Here is a 25298-nt window from a genome sequence, read left to right as displayed (position 1 = left end):
TCTTGGTTTTCACTTATTTTTTACTATAGAAAATGAGCAAGTCTTCTGTTGCAAAAAACTTAGAAATACCACAACAGGTCAGGATGTCTCTATCACTATGAATTCCTATTTGAAATCTCTAAGTTTATCTTGTGTATCAAGTTTGCACACCTAACAGTGCTAACATTGTGTGGCACCCCTGAACCACTCTCAAAGCATCTAAAGTACCCTGCCTGACTTCCTGTCTATCATACCTTAGAATTTCATCCAGCTATACTGAGCCCAGTAACTTGCTGATGAAAAGGTATCTTTCAGAAAAGCATCTGAGTCTTCCTTTGAAAACTTCAAGGGATGGTGAATACACCATACCTCTTGATGGTTTGTTTCAATTATTAATTACTCTGATTGTTAAAACATATCTTTTCTCTCATTTGCATTGGCCTGGCTTCCACTTCCATGTTCTTATTATGCCTTTCTCTGAGAAGTTAAAAAGCTCTTTTTTCCTTTATAGTTTCCTCCAATGGAGACATTTGATCACCAAAATCAAGTCACTGTGAGTGAGTTTCAAGTACAACTATGCATAGGCGTGCTCTGTGCAAGGTTAGATGGCACAATGGTTAAAATTTAAACAGATGCCTGAAGAGCTGTCTACATTACCACACTTACCTTTGATACCACTGATTGAGTTGCACTGGTGGGTAATTTTTCAAAATAAAGTCCCTCATGTAGGATGCAAACAATGAATGTTGGACTTATGTCACAATCAGCAAAACAAAGCATCAAAATAAAAGTATTTGAAAGCCTTCAGGCTGAGAATACTACAAGTTTAGCACATTTATGCCCCTCATCCTTAACAATAGGAGCAGAATATCTCATATAGCGTTCCAATTGTCAAATGTTTTGAGCTATTTCCAATCGTGTATGTTTGTGTGCACACAGTACATTATTTGTTCAAATCATCATGATATTTCCATTAAAAACCTTAACAAGAGGAAGAGGGCTTTAGGAAGGTTCATATTCTTGAAGCATAAAATGTAAATTAAAAAGAATTACAGTTTGTGTGGATGTTTTCACTAAAAAAAGGAAAGATTAAAGCCTCAATTACTTATCTACATTTCACAGTCAGAAGCTTGACTAAGATTATCCTTCACTGAGCAGTAAACTACTAATATTATGGACAACATGTAACATCTTTAAGAGCTGTTTAAAGATGGCTGCCCCTTTTCCTTCTTACTTTTCACATGTTGAGACCCAGAAAGTAGGGCAGAGAGGGAACAAATATGAGCTGGTGGCTCCCTGGAGGGAGGGACAAGAGCCTGAAATTCTTTGAACGATTACTATCAGGCTTGCTGAGTTCAGGATGTTTCTCAAATCTGGGACTATTAAAAAGCACTCTCATAGGATCCTTTCATTTTTTCATTAAACCACAAGCAATAATCATAAATCAACTGAAACATCTAGAAAAAGGTGCTATTCAGAAGAAAAAAAAAATGGAGATTTTATTATCTGTGTGAAGTTTTGTCTGTGACTTCCAGTGCAAAAGCAGTAGCTATTCAGTTTCAGAAAAGTCTTAAAATGTGCACAAGCTAAGACTTTCTTTGAGTAAAGAGGTTGTATAGGAAATAACGAGCGATAAGCTCAGAGACCAGGTAAACCCAACTGCTTTTCCTCCTATATCTACAAAGACCTATTTATTTAGCCCCAGCTTTCCACCTGACCTGAGGAATGCAGAACACAATAGATCTTGTGCAATTGTTCTCAGTCTCTTTTTTCTCTGCTGAGAAATCTTCCAAGGAGAATCATTCAAATAATGTGTTACATTAATACAGTAACTGAATGCTTCCCTTGAGGATGTATCAAGGTAATGCTTCATTCCAGCAGCTCAGGATGTTATATGAACACTGACTGGCAAAACAAAAGTACCCCTTGTGATCATCTGCCTGGACTGTATCAAGATCAGCCTTATGCCATGTATGCTAAAGAGCTGGATGAAAAACTAGTGTGCTTCAGTTTTTGTCCTGCTTGATTTTCCCACTTCCCCCTGAGAGTAGGATGCCAACTGTTCTTTTTTGAAGCTGGACACAGCCAATACGTTACAGATGAGAAAAGCGGGCTTGCAGGAAGGGGAGCATGTCCCATAATGGTCTCTTCTAGCCCAACTCATGTTCCCTAACAAGGGAATAGACCTAGTAAATGACAAAAAGCACTCCCCCGCTAGGCTCTGACCACACTGTATGGAACAGCACCCGACTCCCAGTGATCATCTGGAAATCAAAGCTTCACTCTAATTTTTGCCTCAGCAAAAACACAGTATGCTATGGGGCTTGCGAGTCAGATGGTTGCAGCTTCCTCCAACTGGTCTTTTTCAAGGTTTGGATTGTATTATAGCTGAAAAATCTATAAACAGATATGGAAAATGAACAGATGGATCTACCAAGTTAAAAGAAAGATTTCAAAGGATGCTTAAGGAAGAGAATTGCCATGTTGTGTTTCTTGAGGAAATCCATTTATCATAATTTCAGCCACAGACTGAAGCAGAAAGCAGAGTCTTTCTCGATTTTGCTTCCTCAAGAGGCAGAGACAAAATGATTTGTGAAAGATTTCCAGTGACTATTAAGCTCCTTGAACTGGATGAGCAGAGCTTATTTCACTTTGCTATTGATAATTATGGTGTTGTGACCCTATAATTAAGGTCCTGTCAGCCTTTCCATTCTGAACCTCTTTTAAGAAATTAAATCAGCTGTTTGAAATCACATCACGTTAAAACATGCCACTGAAGTTGTCAGCCTCAATACATTTATTTCAGATCTGTAAACGGATAAACTCATTTCTTTGGTTATAACATAACAAATAGAGGCTATATATGGTTTCAGATGCTGCTATGACCTGCTTCAGAAAAACCTTAGTAGTAATTCAGAAGGAGGAGAAAGATTAATACCTGGGGAGAGAAAGATTTCTGACAGATATGGAGGTTACAAACGCAATGAAACACTACAGCAGAGTATTTAACCATGTTAGTCTGAAGTCAAGTAGAAGGCAGGGCAGAGTGGCACCTTAAGACATAAGCTTTTGTCGGTGACAGCCTATTTCATTATATGCTACGAAGGAACTTGCAGAGGGCAGGAACTATATCCTTAAATGTAAGAGGCATGAAGGAGAAGACAGATATTTGGGTTTGGTGCCCAACGTTGTCACAGACTTTCTGGGAAGTCAAACCACTGGCACACTGGAAGTCAAACCACAGGCAAATCAATTAGTCTCTTTGGGCATGTCTACATGGGATGTTTACTGAACAATTGACTAATTAGCCGAGCAATAAATGTCTCCGTGTCTACACGTGTGCCCGTATTAGGGCACGCAAAACTAACATACTCTGCAGCAGGGTAGTACCTGTATTTTCTTACAAGTCAAATACAAAGAAATTTTTCATGTGCGGCAGTGCACATCTAGATCCTGCCCCTGCTGGCTGGGGGCATAGCGTGCTTCAGTGCAGCTCTAGCTGGCAGGCAGCCCCTGTGCTGAAGCACCCTTGTGCCCCAGCCAGCTACCCTGCAAAATGTGGAGCCTGGCTGGAGCAGCCTGGGCTAACAGAGGAGCTGGGGGGGTCAGCCTGCCAGTCCGGGCTGCTCCGACCAGGTTCCACGTGCTGTGTCTGAATAAACTTCAAAGCAGTATGCACTGGAGTTTTTTGTTCCCAGGCACACGTTCAAACAGCATGCCCAGGAGCAAAAACCTCTGGAGCAATAAGCTCTGAAGTTTATTTGTGTTCATTAATTACTCATGTAGGTGTGCTCTTTGTGTTTTAGCTCCTGATCACTAAAATGGGAAAAATACTTCTCATGAATGGGAGATCTGATACTCAGACACTACACTAATCACTACTTATACAGGAGTCTGTTCTGAGGGGAAGGAGACAGTCCTGGTGGGCATATGTTTTGCCTTTTAAAGTCTTCATTCTCCATCCTTTTAAATTCACTCTTTACTGCTTTGGCAGTGCTAACCTTCTTTATTGTACAGAATACCCTAGTGGCAGAAGCTGGTGTGGTGCCTGTACCACTGGTTACTAACCCTAGCCCTAATTCAGAGACTCTCTCCTGTCAGAGATGTTCCTGTTGACAGTCTGGAAAGGATAAAGGAAAGTTGCTCTGTTTTGCACAGACTAATCTGCTGGTTCTCCCTGGGATCCCGCTTTCTGCTAGTTCTGCTGGGATCCTGGAAGATCAGGCTTAACATTACCTAAAACTGTAATAGTCGGGTTAATTGTGATCTTGTGCATAGAAAGGTAATTTGCATTTGCCATTGTAGAGTTAGAGCAGGGACACCCATTAGTATCAAGGCCCCCCCTCAGGAAATGCCAGCTCTAAACTTTCACTTATGCTGAACTATGGAAAATTAATAGAGCAATTCTCTGCCAAAGACCTCAGAGAGGCCACAGAATGTTTCTATGACGTGGATTCCTACTTGAAATATCTGGGTTTATCTTATGATTCATACATAGATGCTTGCATACCCAACGGTGCAGCACCCCATGACACTTAGGCTTTTGTGGCATCCTAGTTGAGAATCACAGAGTTAGAGGTTAAATCTTTTTAAAACTCTGTTTAACTATGATCCCATGTAAAATGGCTGACTAATAGTTTAGTCAGTCAGTTTAGATGGGGGCAGCCTGTGTTACCAGATCCTTGCTTATTGTGATTTACTACTGAATTTGTTTCTATTTTTTAATTCCTAGAAGTTCCAGTGTTGAGAAGGAGATACTCATGGTAAACAGACATCGCAATCTTCTACCCAATCACCCATGTAAGAGCAAACTCCACTCTTCTACGATGAAAGCCTTTCCTAAGCCTTCGTTTGAACCTGGAAAAGCTTTAGAAGTAGATGAGCACTTCAGTTTGTCCCCAAATAACCAAGTATCAGGAAGTCCTCATGTAGAATAAATCTTTGACCAGCAGAGCTCTACCCCACTTTTATTTCATATCAATGTTGAATTAGCTCAAAAAACACTCCCTCATCCTTGAAACTGCAGTAGTGTAACACAGACAGACTCTGACCAAATATGAAGTCAGATACTGGAGAAGACCAGCTTGGCTTAGCAGGGAACTCTTCAGTGAGCTAAAACACAAAAGGATGCTTACATGAAGTGGAAATGTGTACAAATGACTAGGGAAGAGTATAAGAGTATTGCTTGGGCATGCACAACTGGAGTTGCAGCTAACAAGGGACATAAAGGGTTTCTACAAATACGTTAGCAACAAGAGGAGGATCAGGAAAAGTGTGTGTCCCTTACTGAATGGGGGAGGCAACCTTATGACAGAAGATGCAGAAAAGGCTGAAGTATTCAATGCCTTTTTCACCTCAGTCTTCACAGGTAAGATCAGGTACCAGACTACTGTACCAGGCAGCACAGTTTGGGGAGGAGGTAAGCAGTCAACAGTAGCAAAAAATAAAGCCCAGGGACTGCTTAGAAAAGTTGGATGTGTACAAGTCCATGAGGCCATACAAAATGCACCCAAGGGTGCTAAAGGAGTTGGCCAATATGATTACAGAACCACTGGCCATTATCTTTGAAAACTCATTGGGAGAGATCATGGCTTACTCGAAAAGGGAAAATATAGTGCCCATTTTTACAAAAGGGAAGGAGAAGGATCCAGGGAACTACAGACCAGTCAGCCTCAGTCCCTGGAAAGCTGATGGACCAGGTCCCCAAGGAATCCATTTCCAAGCACTTGGAGTAGGAGGAGGGGCGCCTGTACATATGCAGAGAGGCAGCTCCAACAGGTTGTAATTACAATGTGTCGGAGAAGACTCAAGTCTGCTTTGATGTTAATTACTGTACTCCAGCAAACTTCAGTGTCATGTGTATCAGGGTCCCCACACTGAAATATTGCGGTGAGAGTGCTTTAACTAAAGCTGGTTCAATAAGCTTTAGTTGAAGTACCACCATCACCATTTTCAGCATGGGGACACTGATACACGTGATGCTCTGGGCACTTTAAGTAGAGCAGCTCTCAGAGCCACTCTAAAGTTCCCCTTCCCCCTCACCTCCCCGAGCATGTCTACAAATGCTGAAGGTGCTTAGGAACAGTCAGCACAGATTCACCAAGGTCAAATCGTGCCTGACCAACCTGCCTGCCTTCTATGACAAGATGACTGGCTCTCTCATCAGAAGGGTAGTAAAGCACTGGAACAGGTTACCCAGAGAGGTGGTGGAAGCTCCATCCTTGGAGGATTTTCGGACCTGGCTAGACAAAACTTTGGCTGGGATGATCTAGTTGGGGCTGGTCCTGCTTTGATCAGGGTGTTGAACTACATGACTTCCTGAGGTCCTTTCCAACCCTCATTTTCTATGATTCTACATCAGCTTTACTATACACAGAGGCACACATGCATACATTCACCTGCTTTCCCCTTCCCTATCTTCCAAGAGTCATTTGCCTGTCACTGTAGAAAATACCAGCAGTCTAAAAGTGAACATTACCTCCACTCCTAGGAAATCAATAACTCGTGTCTTTTCAATTGTATCTAAATATCTAGCTGTCTTCTGAAAATGCCAATAAAACAGCAGGCATATATAACTGTGTTACTATTGATATATATTTTAGTCATATTAACTGTCAATAGGTCAGATTAACAGCAAGATGACTTTTTTGAACAGGACATGTAAAAAACAAAAGTTTCAAACAGAAACATTTCCTCCTTTTAGAATAAAAAAAACATGGCACATATACCAGACTGAAATGGGGCAAATCTTTGGATTTTTGCAGCAGAATGGATTTTTGCCTGGGCTTTAAAAATGAGAATACACTATAATGTTTAAAGACTCTCTTCACAGTGAGTCCACCTGCAACTACCTTTCTGGTCCTGTTTGAAGGTGTAGTGAAATGCACAATAGATATTTTGCAAGTGGTCTTGATTTAATGCCAGCCTTAAGACCCCAGTTAGGAAGACCTTTGTACACCTCATAAAAATGAGGTGCAGCTTTTCACTGAAGACAGGAGTCCCGCTATAGGTCATGTGTCTGGCTCTGTGGATTTTAATGAAGGTACTTCTGATTTACACCTGTGTCACCAAGTTCAGAATTAGGGTTTTGTTACATGTCTATCAAACTCTTTAGGACTGTCTGAAAATAAGATAAAGAACTGTTCTGTATCCCTTCAACACGACTGCAGTAGAATTAGTACCCTTAACGAAGTAGGCAACTGCTGCTGCTGCTGCTGCTGCTGCTGCTGCAGTACAACTGCACAAATACAGAAGGGCTAGATGAGGGTTACCAGCATCATAAAAACTTTACATCAGTGCTTTCTCATGTGTCCATTTCATAGTCATTTTTATCATGCAAACATGGTGGGGGTGCTTGTTATTGGGACTAGTCTGAAGAAAAAAGGTTATTCTGGTTAAACTTTCATGTCCATTTTGGACCCTGTACTCACACCAAAGACCATTGAACACTTTTCAAATAACCTAACTGGTAGCTCATGGCAGATGAACTTTGTATTAGAGCACATGCTGGGCAGCATCTTACTGGTGACAGGGAGAGAACTAGCCCGGAGCACTGCAGCTTCCAGAGGAAGCTCCTACTCAGGAAATGAAGCTGGCAACCCAGGCCTGGCCATTCAGCCAGCTGACCTTTAGCTGATTTTTCTGTGTGACAGGAATTATGGACAGTACAACTGAGTAACTTCCCATGGCACAGGAAACTGTTTTACAAAGAGTTGTTGTCATTGTATAAGAGAAGGCTTCCCTGTATCCATGGGATTAAAAGTCCCAGTATCACTAACAGAGGATGTCATAACCAGGGATCCTGGTTTTCCCTGATAAAAATTGACAAATTTTCTGATACCCCCCCAAATCCATTATCAAAATGAATGCCCCCTGCCACAGCCCCCTAGCCCTGCTGGTGCCCCTCTCTCCCGTCCCACAGCTCCCTGGCCCTGCTCCTGCCCCTCACTCCCCCCACAACTCCCCCATCCCTGCTGGTGCCCCTCACCTCCCACCCACACCTCCTGCTCCCCCAGCCCTGCCAGAGGGGGCTCCCAGCTGCCAGGGCTATGGGGACAGGGACTTGGATCTGGTGGATGCTGCAAGACAGCAGAGCCTGCCTCCCCCCCTGCCACTGTTTGCCTGCTGCAGGCTTGGGTGTGGGGGGCTGCTCTCCGCTGCAGCGTACACTCCCAGAGTGCAGGGGGATCCATGCCCCCCACATCTGTGCATGGGGCAGGGGTTGTGTACTGCTGGCTGCAGGCTCCCACCCTGCTGCCCTCCCCCAGGGCCTCAGCTTGGGTTGTGCGACCTGGTGCTGCAAAGAACAGCGGAGCCATGCAGGAAGCTGCCTGGAGCTGCAAACTCCATGCTGCCCTGGCAAGGCGTACCCTGTCTGTGCACCTGCAGCGGGGGCGGCAGCATGGGGTTGTATACAGGTGACACAGGCAGTGTGGAGCTGGCAGCAGCAAGCAGCTTCCTGTGCGGCTCCACTGTTCCCTGCAGCACCGGGTCATGCATTCTGGGCTGCGGAGGTCCCAGGGGAGGGCAGCATGGTGAGGAGTACAAGCCTGAAGTGGGTGGTGCACAGCCCCCGCCCCACACACAGATCTGGGGGGCATGGGTTGTCCTACCCCCCAGGAGTGTATGCAGTGGCAGGGAGCCGGCCCTGCCTCCTGGATGAGCTGCCATGGACCCATCCTGCTCCCTGCTGGGGCACTGCAGCTGTGCATTGTGGCCCTGGGCCCCAAGCCCCAGGCATTGTCCAGCTGGGCAACAGTCCCAGCCCCAGGCCTGCTCAATTCCCTCCCTATTGGGGTCTCAACCCCCCACCCTCCCAATTTACCTGTGGGAGCTGCTCTCCAGGCACCACCTGCCTGACTGCCCTCCTCCCACTCCCTCCCAGCCCCTTGCAGGCTGAAACTCTGTCAGCCTGTAGAGGACTCATCACAAAACTGCAAAATCCACAGGTTCCTCCTGTAAAATGAAAAATCCGTATTTGCCTCCAGTAAAAGGTAAAATGTGGTTTACACTGTTTTTTCTGTGGGAAATGGAAAACCCTGGTCATAACCAACCAAGGGGTTGTAATAATGCTGCCAGTGTTTACTATTTGTGGATTTGAAGGAGTATTTCAGATGACTAACTTATGAGACATAAAAATTAGATGCATTTATGAGTGTGCCTGCATGTATATCCACCTACACTTACATAGACACATAGACACTTATATAAACAAAATCATGTTTTTAATTAAACATTTTTCTCTGAAGTAGTGGCAATTATCACTTGAGTGACCTTAATACTTCTCTGACAAGGTTCTCATCTAGGGTCTGAACAAGGATCAGTGAAGGCAGCAGAGCAGCTTCCACTGATTTTGGAATCAGTAAACCTGATGTGGGAATTAATGTTGTATTTACAGTTGAGATTCACAACAGAGTTGAAGGCAGGAAGATAACGGAAAGGAAAGAGGATGAGCATTACTTTAAATGAAACAGTAGCATCTAGCTCTTGTATAGTGTTTTCAGCAGTAGGTCTCAAAGTGCTTTACAAATGAGGTCACTATCGTCCCCATTTTAGATGGGGAAACCTGGGAATAGAGAAGTACAGTGATGTTCTTTGTCCTCACTTTGCTTTCCTGGGTTTGGGGTGGGATAATACTGTGGTGGCTATTAAGTCCTGGAGCAAGTCACCAGGATTAGAGTCTTGTAAAGTGTGGTCAGGATTTGGAGCCCAGTCCCTGTTGTGGATATAGCAGTTCTTGTGTCTTAGCCCAGCTGGGGAGCTGAGCCTATCTGCAGTTCAGGCCCAGGAACCAGGATAGGTCTGACTCCCCTTCTCTTGAGTTCTTCTGAAGTGTTTTTCCTCCAACTGGAGCTCTGGGATTTGGGACTAGGAATTTTGGGGTATGTTCCCCCGCAACTAAAGCCACCACGTGGAAGCCGCTCTACAGCTTCTCAGGGAGCAATGAAGGACCCCGTGCACTGTAGAAGAACTCATGCTCACTAGCAGCTCCCTGAGACATAGCAGATCTATGGAGCAGCTTATAGGACTCTTCCGTTGAGTAGCAGGTATAGGAGCACTGCCCCACTCCCAGAACTAGCCCTTGGGTGAGCCTCCCACCCCCCCATCTCAAACTGCCTGGGCATGGGTGGAGTCTCCCCAAAAGGGGTTCAAACTAGAGACTGTACGTTGTAGTTGGTAGTGTTTTAAACTGCATTTGGTGTTTTCCTTTGTTTTCCTTGCCTTTGTGTCCTGTAATAAATCTGCCCTGTGTGTTTACACTGCTTGAGAGGAAGGAGTTTTGTTTACATGGTACACCCCAGCCAAATTCAGTGATCCCAGGTTTCTGGGTAGAGGCTTGAGCCACAGTGAAAACTTACTGGGTACTCCAAAATTTGAACCCAGCCTTTGTTGCTGCCATCTGCTGCCCAGCAGAAAGATTACAGTTAAATAGAAGATGACCCTGATTATAAGATGATGCCCCAATAATTAAATTGTATATAAGGAAAATTTATAAATACATTACAATTTTATAGGTATAGAATCGAATTATTGAAGGTTTGCCTTGAATTTGTTCCTCTCCCACTGCTATAGCCAGAAAAATAAATCTAGGGGGTTCAGGTAGCCCTTTGTTCTCTATTTCCCCCACCTTTTCCCCCTGGCAGCTCCTTCCCCCTCTCCTTACAGTCAGACCCTGCTCTCGCTGAGCACATGGACATGAAGAACAAACTTGAAAACAATAACCTTGAAATTAAACATGGCTGTAGCAATTCACATATAGTACCCATAAACTTAGTTCATACAGAATTGAGGCATGTTACCTTTTGTTGGAACTGCTGCAAGTTTTAGCATAGGTGTTTCATAAAGAACCTTTCAGCAGCAGTTTGGTACTTACTGTATTGAGTATAAACTATACATATTATTAGTCCAAAGCCAAAAGGTATTTACAACATAGTTCACTGGGCTGGGCCCCATAAGAGTCAACACTATTACAAGGCATGGTAAACCACAACATTGCATACCATTCAATGAATCTCTCTGTTGTGCCCTCTCTCAGCCTGGTGCATATGTTTAGTGTGGGCCCACCTTTCACAGCGACCCTACAGCTCAGCTCTGCTCAGTACAGTATGTGTGTACAGTGGAGTCGCATCTTACGCAGGAGTTAGGTTCTAGAGTTAGCGCAGCGCGTAAGGTGAAAATCACATATAGTCAAAATTACTCTTGGAAATCAGCTGGCCTGCACCAAACTCCCACCCAACCAGTGTGCACAGCTTCCCAGCAGGGCTGCTCCCAATGTAGCTGCTTGGCCCCATGCCCAGTGCTGTGGGGGGCAGCTGCAGGCTGCATGCACGCAAAGTCCCAGGAGCTGGCTGGGGGTGGAGGGGAGCCGGGTGGGCTTGCCCAGTGGTACAGTCTGCTCCCTCCGCCATCCAGCTGCTTCCACCCAGGGCAGCCTGCACCAGACTCCTGCCCGGCCAGCGTGCACAACTTCCCAGCAGGGCTGCTGGCCCCGTGCACAGTGCTGCAGGGGGCAGCTGCAGGTTGAATCCAAACAACTGGCACTACAGGGCACACGTGTATGATGAATTCGTGTAAGTTAAATGCATGTATGATACGACTCCACTGTATACTCCAGATCCTTTCACAAAGGATCCATGTGCTAATTAGACCCTGCTCATGACTGGAACCAGGTGTTTGTGTTACAAGTCCTGGGATGCTCTAAAAAATTACATACAGATAAGGTGCAGGGCAATCTGGTCCAGCTTCACCTCATAGAGGGTGGGGCCACACTACTCATATGTGCCAGGCTGAGAGAAGAGGCAACAGAAAGAGTGATGTTGTGGTTCACCATGACTTGAGAGTGATGGGGGTTGCACTTAATGGGAATTAGCAAATGTTTTGTTAGATGGGTTGCACTAGACTACTTCCAGGTTCCCTTCATCACTGAAAGCCTGATTAATGCCTTAAAGGCAGAGAAAAGGATCAACAGAACATTGGGGTGTAAGGAGTACAGGAAGAGAGACCTGAAGTTCAAAACAATGTCAGTGGTGGCAAGTAAGCAGGAGGTGGAAAAAGAGTTGAAGAGCAGAAATGAAGGTCTGGAAACAGATGGAGAGTTGACAAAGGTGAGAAATGGCCATGAAAGGAAGTGTCAGTGGGAGCAACAGCAGAGGCAAAAACAATGGCAGCAGTGATGGCGAAGAAGAAAGTGATGAGAATGATGAGCAGGTGACAGGGCGGGAGCAGCAAGAGAAGGTACGTTGGGTGAGAGACAGAGGACAGCAGAAACATAATGGCAGGCCAGCCTACTAGGAGTGACATGGTGGAAAGACATGGAAAGCACAATAAGAGATGGTAGGGAGGATGAAAGACTGTGGATAAAGCTAGTATTGGCCGGTGATGAAAAGGAAATGAGATTAGTGTTAAACAGATAAGACTATTTAGAAAAGATACTGTTTGCAATACTGGAGGTGCAGCCAGAGCACCTAACTAGCTTACTTGCTTTTCTAAACAAAAAGTCTTGGCAAATCATTTACTGGAATGGAGGTGGATGTGATATTTTTTGGAAGAAATATACAGAGGAATGTGGAAGGGAGGAATTAAGAGGGATAAGTTTTATAGCAGGAGAAAGGAAAAGGGAATTTCATAGATTTCATAGACATTAGGGCTGGAAGGGACCTCGGGAGATCATCAAGTCCAGCCCCCTGCCCAAAGGGCAGGAAGTCAGCTGGGGTCATAGGATCCCAGCAAGATAAACATCCAATTTACTCTTGAAGGTGTTCAATGTAGGTGCTTGAACCACCTCCGCTGGCAGACTGTTCCAGACCTTGGGGGCTCGGACAGGAAAGAAATTCTTCCTTATGTCCAGCCTGAAATGGTCTTGCAGGAGTTTGTGACCGTTCGACCTCGTCATCCCTTGGGGCACTCAGGTGAACAGACGTTCCCCCAGATCCTGGTGCTCACCCCGATAAACTTATAGGTGGCCATCAGATCACCCCTGAGCCTGAGCTTTTCCAGGCTAAAGCGTCCCATGGCTCTCAGCCTGTCATCGTAAGATCTGTTTTCCTGACCTCTGATCATGCACGTGGCTCTCCTCTGGACTCTCTCAAGCTTCTCCACATCCTTTTTGAATTGTGGAGCCCAAAACTGGATGCAGTACTCCAGCTGCGGCCTCACCAAGGCCGAGTACAAGGGGAGAATGACGTCCCGGGATTTGCTCGAGAAACATCTATGGATGCAAGCCAGCGTTTTGGTCGCTTTACTAGCCGCAGCATCGCATTGCAGGCTCATGTTCATCTTGTGGTCAATGATGATCCCCAAGTCTCTTTCTTCTGTAGTGCTATCCAATGTAGCACTGCCAAGCCTATAAGGAAGCTGCAGGTTTTTCCTCCCAAGGTGGAGAACCTTGCATTTTTTGGTGTTAAACACCATCAAGTTCTTGTCTGCCCATTTGCTGAGCTTGTCCAGGTCAGCCTGGATCACCCGCCTATCTTCTGGCGTGGATGCTTTGCCCCAAAGTTTGGTGTCATCGGCGAACTTGGCCAGTCCACTCCTGACTCCAATGTCCGCATCATTAATGAAGATGTTGAACAGGATGGGTCCCAGGACAGAGCCTTGAGGGACCCCACTGGTCACAGGGCACCATGATGAGTGACTGCCATCAATCACAACCCTCTGGGTCCGACCACGGAGCCAGTTTCCCAGCCAGCGGATCGTGGTGGAGCCAAGGCCACAACTGGGCAGTTTGGCCAAGAGGTGATCATGGGATACCAGATCAAAGGCTTTTTTGAAGTCAAGATATATGACATCAATCTCTTCTCCCTTGTCCAGGTGATAGGTCACCTGGTCATAGAAGGAAATGAGATTGGTCAAACAAGACCTACCCGCAACAAACCCGTGCTGGCTGTCCCTTAGAATGTTAGCCTGGGCCAGTCCCTCAAGGATGGCCTCCTTAATAAACTTTTCTAGGATCTTCCCCAGGATAGAAGTCAGGCTAATGGGCCTGTAGTTAGCCAGATCCACTCTCCTCCCTTTCTTGAAGATCAGCACCACATTGGCCTTCTTCCAGTCTTCGGGCACTACACCAGAGCGCCAAGAGTTTTCAAAGATCCGTGCCAGGGGCTGGGCTATGACGCTCGCCAGCTCCTTGAGTACCCTGGGGTGCAGATTGTCAGGGCCGGCTGACTTGAAGGTATCCAGCTTCTCAAGGTGTTCCTTCATGAGGTCAGCATTGATGGAGGGTAGGGGATCCCCATCACCCGGATCTCCCTGTCCCATTACAGGCATGGGCATCCCATAGGACTGATGAAAGACTGACGCAAAGTACCTATTTAATAGGTTGGCTTTTTCCTGGGTGTCAGTTGTCAGTTGCCCCATCTGGTTTAGCAGGGGTCCAACATTGCCCTTGCTTTTCCTCCGGCTCCCCACATATCTGAAAAAGGACTTTTTGTTGTCCTTGATGCTTGAAGCTAGTTGGAGTTCAGTTGCAGCCTTGGCTTTCCTGGTTTGCTCCCTGCAGGACTGGACCAGCGCAGAATAATCCTCCTTGGAGGTGAATCCCGTCCTCCATCCTTTGTAGGCTTTCCTTTTTAGCCGCAGGAGGTCTGCTAGGTAATGAGTAATTATAGTACAAATATATGTGGATTTATTAGTGGAAGAAGACATAGGTGGGTGGAATTTCATGTTCAAAGTACTGGTAGTGTTACAAGCAAATGAGTGGAGCCCAGGAGTGTCAAAGTACCTCCTATCTATAATCCAGTTGAGGGAACATCGAGGTTTTCTGATATACCATGGGCAACCCAAATAGTACAGCAAATGAGGCAAGGTAGGGCACACCTGTTTGCACACTGCCCTCATATGGTATGATTCAGGTGTGAAGGAAGAGGGCACAGAGCAACAGAGTGCCAGGAGTCCCTTAAATGCATTACCTGTGGGGGGAGGAGAGGCATCTGTACCGCAGGTATCCAAAGGCCTTTGCAAACAAGGTTAGACAGCCAGAATCAGAAGGGGACAGTCAGGGAGAAGAGAAGGGTGAGACCAAGACAAAAATGGTAGAAGAGATATAGAGATGGGGGGGAATGAAATTTTTGTAACTGAGGGAGCGCAAGAGGAAATAGGAGATGAAACAGAAGAGGTGGGAACTGCAAAAACCTCAGACATGTAGGTGGGAAAGAAGAAGGAGGAGGAAACCCCATAGGCACCAGGAGTGGAGATGGAGCAAGAAAAAGAGCCAGGAGACAGGTGGAGGAAAGCAAGAAGACACAGGGGCTGAAAACCAGGATAAAGAAACCTGATAAAGACGGAGGTTGGCCAGAGTCAGGGCTGGAAAGCAGCTGCCCATTGCTAGTGCCTCTGGGCACCAGCCTGGAGTGGAGAGCGAGTGGTGGGATCTGCCTGGGAAGTAGGAAAATGGAAACTTTCCCAAATGTGAAAGCAATCCGGCAGCTTGCAATGGCAACTAGAAAGTAGCAGGTGAGTGGAGGGACAGAATCAACCACGATCAGCAGCAGTATCGAGAAGCCTTAATGAGACAGGCACACTCTTTTTACAACAAACAAAACATAACTGATGATAACATCAATCAATGACAGGAGCGTTTTAACAGGAAAAAGATGGGAATGTACTGAACCAGTATTGAAACAAGTAAGGCAAAAAACCCATGTAAAAACAGAACCTCTCTCTGGCCCAATGTGCAATTGTTGAGCTACTAGAAGTTCAAGGGTGGGAAGGGGTGAGGCCTGCCACACAACCCTCATTGGGTGCCAGACCCCCGTCTCTGCCAGACCTCAGCTCCTGGGCCCTTCTTCACCTCTGCACCTACAGCCACTGCCTGCGAGGAGAACTGTGATTTGACATACCTGCTATATACAATTCTATCATACATCCTTGAAAAGTCACGAGACTTGCAATTTTATTTTACAAAGTCTCCATAGTAAGAAGGCCTCTCAGTTAGGGAACCTGTTTGCAGAGCTTACCTTGCCCCCAGAGGGTGATACACTGTTGTTCATGGGTCTGACATATACCATTGTAACAATACCCATCTACTCTGTAGCATGGGTGTCCATCATGTAAATAGACGTTAGCTGGACAGTGAGGATTTGCTCCAGTGCAGAACTCTGGAAGATCACAGGAATTACTTGAGTCTCTGCAAGAAATCCCTGCTGGTTTCAACTGAAGAAAGAAAAAAAGTTGCTGTAATTTAAATTCATAAAAATTATACAATAATGTAATTGATATTACATGATAACATTTTATTTCTTTGGTTCCACACCAGCTGACCACTAAGACAACATACAGACAATGCTACAGTTTACTTGGTGTACTACATGAAGGTTCTCTGACATTTGGAAAGAGGACATAACTCCTCTTCCAGATGCCAGCGACTGGCTCACTTTGCTCAAATCTGAGCTTAGAAGTAGTTCATTTTGCAGTGGTTTAATTATTAAACCTGGGGAAACTTTCCATTCTGCGTATGTACTGGTACTTCCTACTTATGTTTTCATTACACCAACACAGGCAAGAAGCAGACTGTCCTTCAAGGCTGGTCTTGGTAAATGGTGCAAATTAATAAAATTTGGAAACATGCGTTCAAAGTGCATGTGGCTTGCTTCCCTTCATCTTTCAGCCACATACTTGCCACAGCCTGCTGAGAGGCTTTACTAACACATACTCAAAGGCTGCTTAGTGATGTGCAAATATTAATGCATGTGGCAGGATACCAGCTGGCTTCCCCTAACCACAGTCTTCAGGATTTAATAGCAACCTTCAACTCCCTGAAGGGGAGTTTGAAAGAGGATGGAGCTGGACTGTTCTTAGTGGTGACAGATGACAGAACAAGGAGCAATGGTCTCAAGTTGCAGCAAGGGAAGTTTAGGTTAGATATTAGGAAGAATTTTCTCACTAGGAGGGGAGTAAAACACTGGAACAGGTTACCCAGAGGAGTGGTGGAAGCGCCATCCTTGGAGGTTTTCAAAACCCGGCTAGACAAAGCTCTGGCTGGGATGATCTAGTTGGGGATGGTCCTGCTCTGAGCAGGGGGTTGGACTAGATGACCCCCTGAGGTCCCTTCCAACTCTAATTTCCTATGATTCTATTATGTAGCTCTACTGCTGTTTATGACTCACCATTAAACATATTAGTTTTAATAGGACTAATACAATTATTTATCTTTGTATTTCACTTCTTCAAGAATCTCTCGGATGGGAGAGAGAAAAGATATATTAATTGCCTGTCCTAGCATGGTAGCCATGTGTTTTTACAAAAATCTGTGTATAGGAGCAAATGCAAGTGTTTTCCATGCACAAGTTGAAACAGCCACACATACTGCAGACACAATTAAGGAAGCCTGATTTAGCTCTCTGTCTTCAATGCCTCTGTTTGAAAGGGTTTTTTTTAAATCGCTTACATAAAAAAGAAGTGCCCTAATGCTTAAGGATGCTAACCAATCAGCAAATTAAGAAGATTAGGACATTCTGCCCAATCAACACAAAAAAGAAACATTTCTATCAATTCACCTTGCAGTCTTCACAGCAAAGTCCATGGGCACACACCGCATCTGGTTTCAAAGTGCAGGTAGTAGCATTACAGCAACGATTTGTACATTCCTGGGCCAGAAGCAAATGAAAATGAGAAAAACTGAATTAAATCTATTGCTTTCTGTCAATAGTGGATGTCTCTCAAAGGCATGTTTTAGCTCAGCCAGAATTATAGGCTTGAGGCAGGGAGTCTTGGATGAGATCCTGTGACTTGTGTTATGTAGGAGGTAAGTAGACTAAATAATCATAATGGTCCTCTTCTGTCCTTAGCATATATAACTCTAAATAACTGTAGTAAAGCAACATAGGTGTATAGAGAAATACTAGTGTTTTAAAGGAAGAACTGTAATGGTAACAAAACGGTACATTACAAAATGGGGAACTTTGCTAAGCTTTATGAATACCTATCCTATTCTGCAGTTTCTGCAGTGCTGGGCTGACTTCTCAGCACTGGAATCAAAGGCAATGGCAGTAAAACACTGAGGAATTCTTAGTACCAAATTCCTCCCCTAATTACATGTAGAGGATGCTAATTAAGTCAATACAATTGCATTTTACTACTGATAACACTACTTGATCCTAAAGATACCTGATACAACCAAATATATTACAATAGGGACTGGTAATATAAGGCCCATGGAGCCACTAGATCCAGCCTGCAGAGTCTCAGGGCTTTGCCTGTGCCCATGTCTGCACTGGGGCCAGGAAACTGGATGCAGTGCTTGCACTGCTGCCACTTATCTCTGTCCCCTCACCTTTCCCATCACAGCTAGAGCTGCACTTGCTCTGCAGCCAGGGAGTGCAGCTGGGGAGAGAAGTGGGCAAAGCAGTTGCAGCATGGGCACTGCTCCCAGCTGTTATGCTCCCAGAAAAGCCGCCTCTCCCCTTCTCCCCTGATGCCACCTAGCCCACACTGGACTAAAGCTAGGTTGTTCTGGCCCATGCCTTGAAAATGGTTGCTGGGCTCTACCTTATAAGAAAAAATTAAGTCTTACTTATCCTAATTGTTAGTTATCCTATCAAGGATACTAAAAAGATATTATAACAGTTTATAGAATGACAGAAGTCCAAAGCCTCACTGATGCAAATTACTTAGGTACACTAAGTCCAGCAAAACATTGCCCTGGGTGAGGCTTTGACCTAGTAACTTCCGTATTGCTAAATGGTACCATTAACATTCATCTTTTTAAAAAAAAATTGTTCACCAGAACACTACATCACAAGGGTCTGGTGGGCATTATAAACGAGAAATAATGATGCCACTTTATACGCTGTGCAAGTACAGTGGGATCTTAGACCAGGGTATTCTGAAAAACATGAACTGCGTAATGACTAACTCATACATTCCCACTTCACACTGGTGGATCAGATTGTGGACTTTCTCTTACAAGTAGTTTTTCACAACTTTATTCTCAGTAGACTGAGTCAGTAAGAACTTTCAAAAGTAATAGATTTGCCTTTCTGAGATTATACTCATGAATTGCAAGTTAAATCAATTTCACATGAATCACAGTGCTCTAAGACCTAACAAAAAACAGCAGCAGATAAAACTGCTTTTCAGTGGTGTTGAGTCAATCTGACTTAACAAGGAATCACTAACACTGAAGTGAATACTGGAAAAATAACTAGGTTAGAATGATGTTCACAGCCTACTGTTACTCTGCTGGCTTTTAAAGAGCCTTTCAACCAGAAGATAAGGCTACCTGGTTATATTACCATACTTACAAATATGAAAAAAAAAATGTCAGCATTTCTCTGTGTTCTCTGATATTCTGTGCTGGTATATGTAAAACTCTACACAGAAACAGGCAGGAGGAGGTCACTGTGACTATTTCTAGTAGTGCTCAAGGCAATATGCCATCCAAGTCAATATTTTTGTGCAGCTGCTGTTGTTAAAAATGTAACAAAAAAAGCATATACAAAAGCCTGACATTTATACATTCACCCCATGAGCAACGTTGGGAAAATCAGAATACAGTAGGGAGATGTGAATGTTAGCCTTCTAAAGCAGCTTGGAAATGGACACAACCTAGATATATCTTGTCCTCGAATTACATGAAGAAAGTCCCATGGAAATCAAACGAAAACACTATGGAAATGTCAAGGATAGGATAAAGCTCAAGAACAAAGTTACTGCAGCCTTGCAAAATTTTAATGACTTGCTCAACCATTTTTTATCATGAAGAAAAGCAGCCAACCAGGTTTTGTGCCTGGGCCAGAAAATTATCATGGCTGTGTTTAAAAAAACAAAACACAAAATTGCTAGCAAGACAGTTTGGGGCTGGGGGACGGATGGGAGGTGACACACCCCGGCTGCTACTTTGATACACTACTTGTTGGAGAAGATAGAAAAACTGGCATTTTTGTTTCTTAGTGTCTTTTTATGATAGCATCTCAGCCAGACATACTTCAACAAGTCCAGCATCATGCAACTGGTAGTTGTTTCTGAGATACATAACGTGTTGTTATCAAAAAACGATGTGTGTCCATTTTCTGCACTGTCTGAAGGACCTGTGGTCTTCAACAAACCTCTTGATTTTTCTAGTGATCTTTGCGTACCTCACATATTTTCTATGATCTCCTTCAAACATGTTTTCCTTTTAAAGGAGAAGGAAGAAGCAGGTGTTACACATAGTACCTCTGCAGCTAGCTCAATAGCTCAGGTTTTCTAGGAATCTTAATACAGGCTATAATGGTTGATGTTGCAGACATACCACTGGCATCAGTCTTGAGCTAGATTTGGCTTTTGTCATTATAGTGGGAAGGCTGCAAGGGTGGGACTGCTACTGTTAATAGGCTGAGCAATGCTTCTTGAGGATCCCGAAGATTAATGACCTTATGGTTTTAGTTAAGGGTCCCACAGAGCCATAAATCCAATCTGCTTTTTGTTAAACAATTTCTTATATCCATGACATAAATCAGGACTAAGCAGCATGGATTCACTAAGAGCAAGAGATGCCTAACCAACTTGATTTCCTTCTACGATAAGGTAACAGGCTCTGTGGATGGCAGAAGAACAGTGGATGTTTCTTGAGTTTAGTGTGGCTTTTGACACTGTCCCCATGACAGTCTCATTAATGAGCTAAGAAAATACAGACTGTATGAAAATACTGTAAGGCTACTACATGACTGGTTGGATAATCATGCTCAAAGAGTAGTCATAAATGGTTCAATCTTGCATCCTCTAGTTCTCATTCTCCTCTAGGGAGAAGGTATCAAGTGGTGCTCCCCAGGAGTCTGTCTTAGATCCACTATTATTTAACATCTTCAATAATTATTTGAACCATGGGATTGAGTGCATGCTTAGCAAATGTCTGTATGACACCAATTTGGTTGGAGTTGTAAACACTTTGGAGGGTAGGGTTAGGATTTAGAATAAATAACCTAAATAAAGTGGATAAATGGTCTGAGATCAATCAAATGGATTTTAACAAGCACAAGTTTGAAGTTCTGTACTTGGAATTGAATAATTGCAGGCACAAACAGACTGTGGAAAGACTGGCTAGACTGTGGTACTGTAGCCATGGACCCGGGGGTTACACTGGACCATGTGCTGAATATGAGCCAACAGTGTATTCATTACAAAAAAAAAAGGCCAATAAGATACTGGGTTGTATTAATAGGAGTGTTTCTTGCAGATGGGCAAGTTTCTTCCACTCTTCAGCTCCTCATTTGGAGCACTGTGTCCTGTTTTCTGGCCCACACTTCAAGAAAGATAGGGAGAGATTGGAAACAGCTCAGCAGAAAACAATGAAAATGATTAGAGGCCTGGAAGGCATGATTTATGATGACAGGCTGAATAAAACTGTAATTTTTTAAGTTTGGAGAAAAGACAACTGAGGTGGTATATTTTCAAATACCTCAGTGGAGAGAGACATTTCTCTCTGGTTGTAGGGGCCAGGACTAGGAGCAACGGCATCAGGCTACAGCAGAGGAGACTTAGGTTGGAGAGTAGGAAGAACTTGCTGACCGTGAGGGTGGTCAGGCATTGGAACTGGCTATCTAGAGGAATTGTGGAAATTTTCAAGAGCAGTCTAGACTTGGCCGGGATATTTTAGTCAGGGATGTTTCTTGTTTAAAGTCAATAGAGTACTGGACTAGATGACCATATGAAGTCTCTTCCAGCCCTACTTTTCTATGATCCTAAATGAAGCTCTAATTCTAGACAAAGGAAAGCAAATAAAGTCAAAATAAAATCATTTTAAGTCCTTGGGCAAAATGCTTAGTAGGGGCATATATATTTGTAGCGATATTTAACTTTGATAATGAATAAAAACCTACCATGCCCAGCAAACTCTAGTAGCACATATAAGGGTGAATGATGCCTAGGGCTTTAAAGCACTACACTGGTATTGACCTACTGATACTGGTCTAGATGAGTTTCCTAATGAAACATTTACTAATCTAACAGATTTGCTGGTGTCTCTCAGATTGCAGTAGAAGATTCAGGGTAAAATTAATTGTGCCTGGGTCACGATTTTCTAAGATACTTGAGAAAACATACAAAGAAGAAGCAGATCAAGTCACTGCTTACTGACGCTAAGTGGCTTTGACATTAAAAGGTGTCACTAACATTCAAAAGTGAAAATGAGAAAGATAACTGGGTTAGAAAGATATTTGCAAGCTACTTGCACTCTATTGACTTTAAATAAGAAGATAAGCCTACTTCTCCAACCCCGTTACCCTGAAGAATGAGTGAGCTGTCAGGAAGTGCTTATGGTTTGTATAAGTCAATATACTATGTGGAAAGGCTACAGCAATCTCTTGCTGTTTTAACTGACCCATTTATTTTTTTCTGTGGTGCCATATTTATCAGAGGAGGCAAATACCTCATCTGCTGATACATTTAATTCTGATAATCTGGGAGAAGTTCAACATGACCAATGAAAACTGAACCAAAGGAATTAAGGATGTCTGATGTGACATTATTTTACTCTCAGTTCTCTGTCTCCTCCCTTGATTCTAGCTGTTCTTTGAAATATTTGCAGAATTAAAGTGAATGATCTTTGAAAAGGTAGCGCTCATGGTTTTTGGAAATAGGGTAGGTTATTTCTAATTATTAGCAGGGTAACCAAAATGAGGAAATATGTTCAGTGTGAAAACTGAAGCAGTTTTGCTGAGAGGCATATTTTCTGGTATAAATTTAGGTTATGCAAGGAAGTCACTTGAAATCTCAAGAAACAAGTCTTTATCTTATACAAAGAATCCTGAGAAATCTGGATAATATTAACTATTTTTAATAGTCTAGTTTCAAGTCATCAACTAGTACTCAGAGGGAATCCCATGCTGCAAATTCCATTATGAATTTGGTTGAAGTTTTTTGGATCTAATCTGAGAAGGTGCAGGTAGTGTGTCTAATAGCATGCACAGGGGTGTAGGTTGTAGCCGTGCTGGTCTAAGAACATAGGCAGACAAGGTTCTTTGGGTAAATCTGATCTCTTTTATTAGACCAACTTAAATAGTTGGAAAGCAATTATTAAGCAAGCTTTCGGGTTCAAAAACCCTTCGTCAGGCTAAGGAAGTTTCAGCAGTTGGTGTGTGCTCATGTCTGAGGGAGATTAAAACCCTAGTCAAAGACAGGGCCCCCAAAACCAGCCAAGAGGCTGCTGAAATTGGGACCAGCTGTTGCTAAATCGCGAGGGGCTGGACAAGAAGCCTCCTTACTTTGGGAAGGAACAGAAAGGGTTCCAAAGAGGGGGGAAGGGAGGGCCAGGTCCAAAAGGGAAAAGAGGGCCACCTCCTGCTGAGCGCAATGTGGTCCCAGATTTGGACAAACCACCCAATTCAGAAAAGAGGGGGTGCTATAACTGTGGGGAGCTGGGCCACATCAGGCCCAACTGCCTCTGGATGATACTTGTGAGTAATCTACTTGAGACCTAACTAGATATATAGCGTGCAGTAACTCAGATGCATGATCAAAGGCTACCCAGCCATGGGAGTTTGCTCTATGGGATTTCTCTGATATTGCCCTACCCTGTACTCTATTCCAACCCTACCCCTTGTAACCAATAAAGTTTTTCTTTGTACCTAGTGTGGGAGACTTATTGGGAGTGGGTCTAGATTATGCCTTGGGTCCCCTTGGTTCGGCTGACTAAGGGAGACCACTACTTGTGCTTCCGACCGAGGGAAGCATTTTCATTCCATCCAGGAAGAGCACACACCAGTTGCTGAAACTTCCTTCACCTGATGAAGGGTTTTTGAACCCAAAGCTTGCTTAATAATTGTTTTCCAACTATTTAAGTTGGTCTAATAAAAGATATCAGATTCACCCAAAGAACCTTGTTTGCCTAACAGCATGCACAGCACACTTACACCTGTTCAGCATGCTGCTGTTTACAGGGGCTGCAAGATAAGCACAGCCTGGAATATGTTTAAAGTTTAAAATTAAAGGATGAAGGGCAAGTTTTATACACATTAACCTTCATGTCTTTAACTAATTTCCAAGCCCTCCTGCCTTCTCCACCAAAAGTCTGCAGCAAGGAGATGAGCAGTGATATTAGGAGAGGCAGTCTTACATCAGGTTCCCCACAGTCACATTCCTCTCCATCTTCCACGTAGCCATTCCCGCACTTTTGTCCACCAAATGATTCCTTAACTTCAGGCAGGTTAAAGAGACACATCCCCACTCCTTTTTCCAGGCTGTTTTCCAGGTCCTTTTTGCTGCAGCTGCTAAACACTGTGGGAAATGGATAACTGGGAGAGAAAAGATTTTTAAAAAGGAAGAGAATGAGAGAGAGTAGCATTATCAGAACAAAAGGTCTCTTCTATAATTCAAGTTACATCTCTGTACAATTATGCTCATACAAGCACCAGAGTTTCCATTTTTACATTTTCACAGAGGACTCAGCTATAGAAATTGCCAGAACATCTTGAGACTGGATTCATAATATATACATTTAAAAATTTCTTAGTACATATAACCAACTTTCCTTGCTTGTCCCCTTAATTTATGGATGCAAACAACATTTGTGTCTGATCCTGCCCAAATGCTGGGACCTGCTTGTGCAGAGCTTCTTGCACTAGCAGGACCTCAAAATGACTTTAGAAGTTTATTTGAGGCCACTAAAAATATGGCCCCAACTAGCTCTCAATTTATACATTAAAACCTGCAACATTTTTTTTGTTGGAGAGAAACTGTATTTCTTTATGTCAAGGCATTCCTTTAAATCTTTCACATACTCCGAGGCTACCCTTCCTTTCTCTGGATCCGCTTCCCAGCCTTCCCTCACAATATCTAATAAGCTCCTGGGACAGTGTCCATACATTAACTCGAATGGCAAATACCCTAATGATGCTTGTGGGGCATGTCTTATTGCAAACAACAAAGGTGGTACCAGCAGGTTCCACTTCCTTGGCTCTAGCTGGGCACATCTATGCAACATCCCCTTGAGGGTACCATTAAAGCATTCAGCTAGGCCGTTCATCTGTGGATGGTACACCGCCATCTTTAAATGATGGATCTGCAGAACTTTACACACTGAACTCAGCACTATTGACATAAAATTGGATCCTCGGTCAGTAATGATCTCTTTTGGAATACCAACCCTCGCCACCCATTTCATGAGTTCCTCTGTCACTCTTGGTCCTGTCACGGCTTGCAATGGGATAGCCTCCGGGAACCTGGTGGCATAATCTATTAACACTAAAATAAACTGGTGTCCCACTGCACTCTAGGGTAAAGGGCGTACTACATCTATGGCAAACCTGGCGAAGGGTTCTCTGACTACTGGCGTAGGCTTCAAGGGCACCCTGTGGGGTTTATAATTGCTCACCTTTTGACATATGTCACAGACTCGACAGAATCCT

General features: G+C 43.9%; 1 protein-coding gene across 1 annotated transcript in view; it reads right to left on the bottom strand.

The window, feature by feature from the left end:
- Nucleotides 1-25298, bottom strand: part of ADAM12 (ADAM metallopeptidase domain 12) — a 346240-nt gene that overhangs the window by 30256 nt on the left and 290686 nt on the right. The window contains exons 12-14 of the mRNA XM_090056735.1: nucleotides 24008-24185; nucleotides 17472-17561; nucleotides 15933-16128 (exon numbers count right to left, since the gene is read on the bottom strand). Of these exons, the coding sequence (XP_089912861.1) occupies nucleotides 15933-16128; nucleotides 17472-17561; nucleotides 24008-24185 (464 nt within the window). The remainder of the gene's footprint in view (nucleotides 1-15932; nucleotides 16129-17471; nucleotides 17562-24007; nucleotides 24186-25298) is intronic.

The sequence above is a fragment of the Crocodylus siamensis genome, chromosome 7, assembly GCF_052110815.1.
Source record: "Crocodylus siamensis isolate JL-2025a chromosome 7, ASM5211081v1, whole genome shotgun sequence".
NCBI lineage: Eukaryota > Metazoa > Chordata > Crocodylia > Crocodylidae > Crocodylus > Crocodylus siamensis.
This window is presented reverse-complemented; position numbering and strand designations above follow the sequence as displayed.